The sequence below is a fragment of the Triticum urartu genome, unplaced genomic scaffold (assembly GCF_003073215.2).
Source record: "Triticum urartu cultivar G1812 unplaced genomic scaffold, Tu2.1 TuUngrouped_contig_4539, whole genome shotgun sequence".
In the NCBI taxonomy this organism is placed as follows: domain Eukaryota; kingdom Viridiplantae; phylum Streptophyta; class Magnoliopsida; order Poales; family Poaceae; genus Triticum; species Triticum urartu.
In genome coordinates, this window is record NW_024115134.1 from 9,637 (window position 1) to 12,737 (window position 3,101).

Sequence of the window (3,101 nt, forward strand, 5' to 3'; positions counted from 1 at the left end):
ATACACTAATTAAGTTTTTAAGTATTGGAGAAAAAGGAAGAGAAAATTCAGATGTTTTTCCCTCATACCTAAATTTCATTAGCTATAAGTTTTTTTTTCAAACACATTGTCATACTCATTTGTACCCTATTGATGAGAGACTTCCCCATTTCCCCCCTCCAAAGTCATTCTCCTGCCGCATTCAGAGTAGAACGACATGCGCCATGAAAATAGGCGGCACGTTGGCACATATATAGCGTGGTGTTGGAGGATTGGCAGGAGGGTGACGCGATGGTGTGGGAGGATGGCTAATGGTGTGTGAAAGCAACGAAAAGTGGCGGAGGGACAACGAGTAGGTGGCAGAATGCTCATTTGGCAGCTTGACAACGGCACAGGAACTGGGGAGGCGCACCCAATTCCATCCAAGTGTCTAGGGAGGATTTCTCAGGGCTACGGTGCGGTTTTACACGGACTGAAGGGATTGTGATAAATGAAATTATTGAAATCATTCTTTCAAAAAAATTGAAATCGGTTGCTTGAAATAATTGAAATCAATATTTCAAAATAGTCAAAATAGATTTAGTGAAATTAAAGGATTGAATCGTTGAAATTTAATTGTGTTTGTAATGTATCCAAGACTAATCTTATTTTAAAGGACTTGGCATCAGGAGTTCAAATATATAAAAAGTTTCAAAAAGGAAATTTTGGTATTAAAGATATGAACCTTCTAAATTTTCAAAAGGAAATTAAAAGTGATGGATTGTTATTAGGAGAGAGAGAGAGAGAGAGAGAGAGAGGAGAGATATTGTGTCCTGTGTGTACTATGTGCATGGGTCTTTTATCTGTGCATGGGGGCCAGGATAAAGAAATACGAAGACACAAATTCAAAGAAGGAATCAAATCCAAAGAAGAGTGATTGGGATATTTATGAGGTGCCGCTCTGTGCTTGGATGGTAGTTCACCGCTCTGTAGCACCACAGCGAGAATTACACTGTGTTCATAGTGGCATTCCTCATAGTACAACCAGCACTTTCGGCGTTCACAACTTTCCTCACTGCTTCCTCTTAACTTTCGGTGTTCACAACTTTCCTCGCTGCTTCCTCTTATCTTTAAGCGTTCACCATTTTCCTGGCTGCTTCCTAGCTAGCAGTTCCTCTCTTATATTCAGGATGCTCCTTCACTAGCTCAGTCGTTCTTGCACCTACAGTCAGCTAGCCATCTCATCCATCCATACTCTTTGTCTTCACTTCGCTTCGCCAGCTTGATTCTGCTACCCAGAAAGGCGAAATCGACAACGAGAAGGTATCTTCCTCTCCCACTCCAGGCATATATTCTTCTATCTATCTATCTATCTATCTATCTATCACAAGTTTATTGATCAATGAAGCTCACTCATATTTCCCAGTTTTATTTCCCTGCAGGGAAAAGAAAGCAATGGAGGAAATGGTAACATCAGCAGTTGTGCAGGAGGCTGTGAGCGGAGCTGTCTCCTTCCTGTTCAGCAGCCGCGGCGAAAAGGCGTCCCAGGAGGAACTCATTGAGAGGATGGAGATGGCGCACATGAGATTGAATTTGGCGCTCGAGAGGACCAGGATGATGCCCATCACTATCATGACGTTGTTTTGCCTGAAGAAGAAGTTGAAGGATGTCTCCGAGGAGTGCGGTGATCTGCTCAGCAGGGCGAGGGGTCGTCAGCAAATGGTACCCTCTTTACGCAGAAAGATTATGCATACTGTGCTGCCCTCTTTCATTGTCCCAGATCAAGATTTGCTGAGTAGCTCTGTTGTTGGAAGATTTGAGCGGTTTGTCAAGGAAGCCGGCAGGTTTGTCAGGGACGTGGAGTCTGGATGTTCACTTTCTCACTACAGGTTTCTCAGTTCTCCCATCAGACATCTTCTTCAAGGCAAGGGTCTGCGCTATGACATGGTGCGAGGAAGCAAGGCTTTCTCACTTGGTATATCCACGGATTCTGTGGAAGAGTATGGTAGAGTCGCATGGCTATGTTTTCATTACAAAGATCGCAAGGCGCCACTTAAAACTTGTCGACTGGTGGTGGCTCTAAGACTATACGAAAGCACAAACATAGTTGGAATTACCGCAAAATGTTTGCGGTCACTTGGGCCTCAATTCAAGTCTTTGGTTGAAGATGCAACTGGGGAACTCTCCCATTTACCCACACAAGACGTTTCATATTTCGATTCAGTATGGTGCGAAGGCTTGGTTGAATTGACTACAGAGTCGATTCCAGACCCATTTTGTTGCATAGCTAATGGGCTCAGCAAGCCTTGTGCCAGCAATATCATCTCATCTGAGTTAACCGGCAGATTTCCACAAGAAGTTATGTCAGTTACTTTTTGCAGCTGTTTTTCAGCTTCCGAGTACTGCTCGCGGAGCTCAACTGATGAAGCGCGTATAAACGCCATAAAGGCCTGGCCACCTCTACAGATGGAAGTTATCTTCTTGCCTCATATCTCGGATGAATTCCCGGACGGGAGTAGCTTACACCAAAAGGAGGAGCAAATACAAACAGAGGCAATTGATTGTTTCATCAATCAACCTGGTATGACGGACTACCGTATGCATTGGTTCTCGGCACATGGTTATGTATCCTTTTCTGTTTCGAAGCCGATCGCCAAAACTAGGAGGGCCTCAAAGAGAAGGCGGTAGAAGTTCAGACTTGGGAGCAGAGAAAAGTTTTCTTCTTTGCTTACTTAGCTTCTATGAGATGGATTGCTTAGGTGCCAGTATTTATCATGGCTTGTAAACAAGTATGTGCTTGATATTATCTGCCTATGTTCTGTAAGTCTGGTGGCACTGGATCATTCTTTTTTTAAGGAGGCACTCCTATTTTCTTTGTTAATACATTTGTGCGTTGCTTGCGATTATTCTGAAGTGCATAGCATTAGCAGGGGTTGTTGTGTTGTGTGAAGTATTTCTGTTTGTTTTAATCGCCGGTCTGAATTTGTTGGTATCATCATCAAAATCTGTTTGTAGTCCACACACTCTTCCAGCCCTGCTCTGCTTTTGACACTATATATTGCATATCTTGAGAGAGAATCATACAACCTCCTGTACTGGAGCATTCAGCAAGATACGATAATTAGGCTAAGCTAACGAGCCCC

The 3,101-nt window shown here is 43.4% G+C and overlaps 1 protein-coding gene across 1 annotated transcript; it reads left to right on the forward strand.

The window, feature by feature from the left end:
• Positions 1-1,128: 1,128 nt before the first annotated feature.
• On the forward strand, positions 1,129-2,881 carry LOC125527972. Its single transcript, XM_048692488.1, has 2 exons — positions 1,129-1,281; positions 1,401-2,881. The coding sequence occupies exon 2, from the start codon at positions 1,414-1,416 to the stop codon at positions 2,644-2,646; it is 1,233 nt and encodes a 410-aa protein (XP_048548445.1). The 5' UTR covers positions 1,129-1,281; positions 1,401-1,413; the 3' UTR covers positions 2,647-2,881.
• Positions 2,882-3,101: the final 220 nt, after the last annotated feature.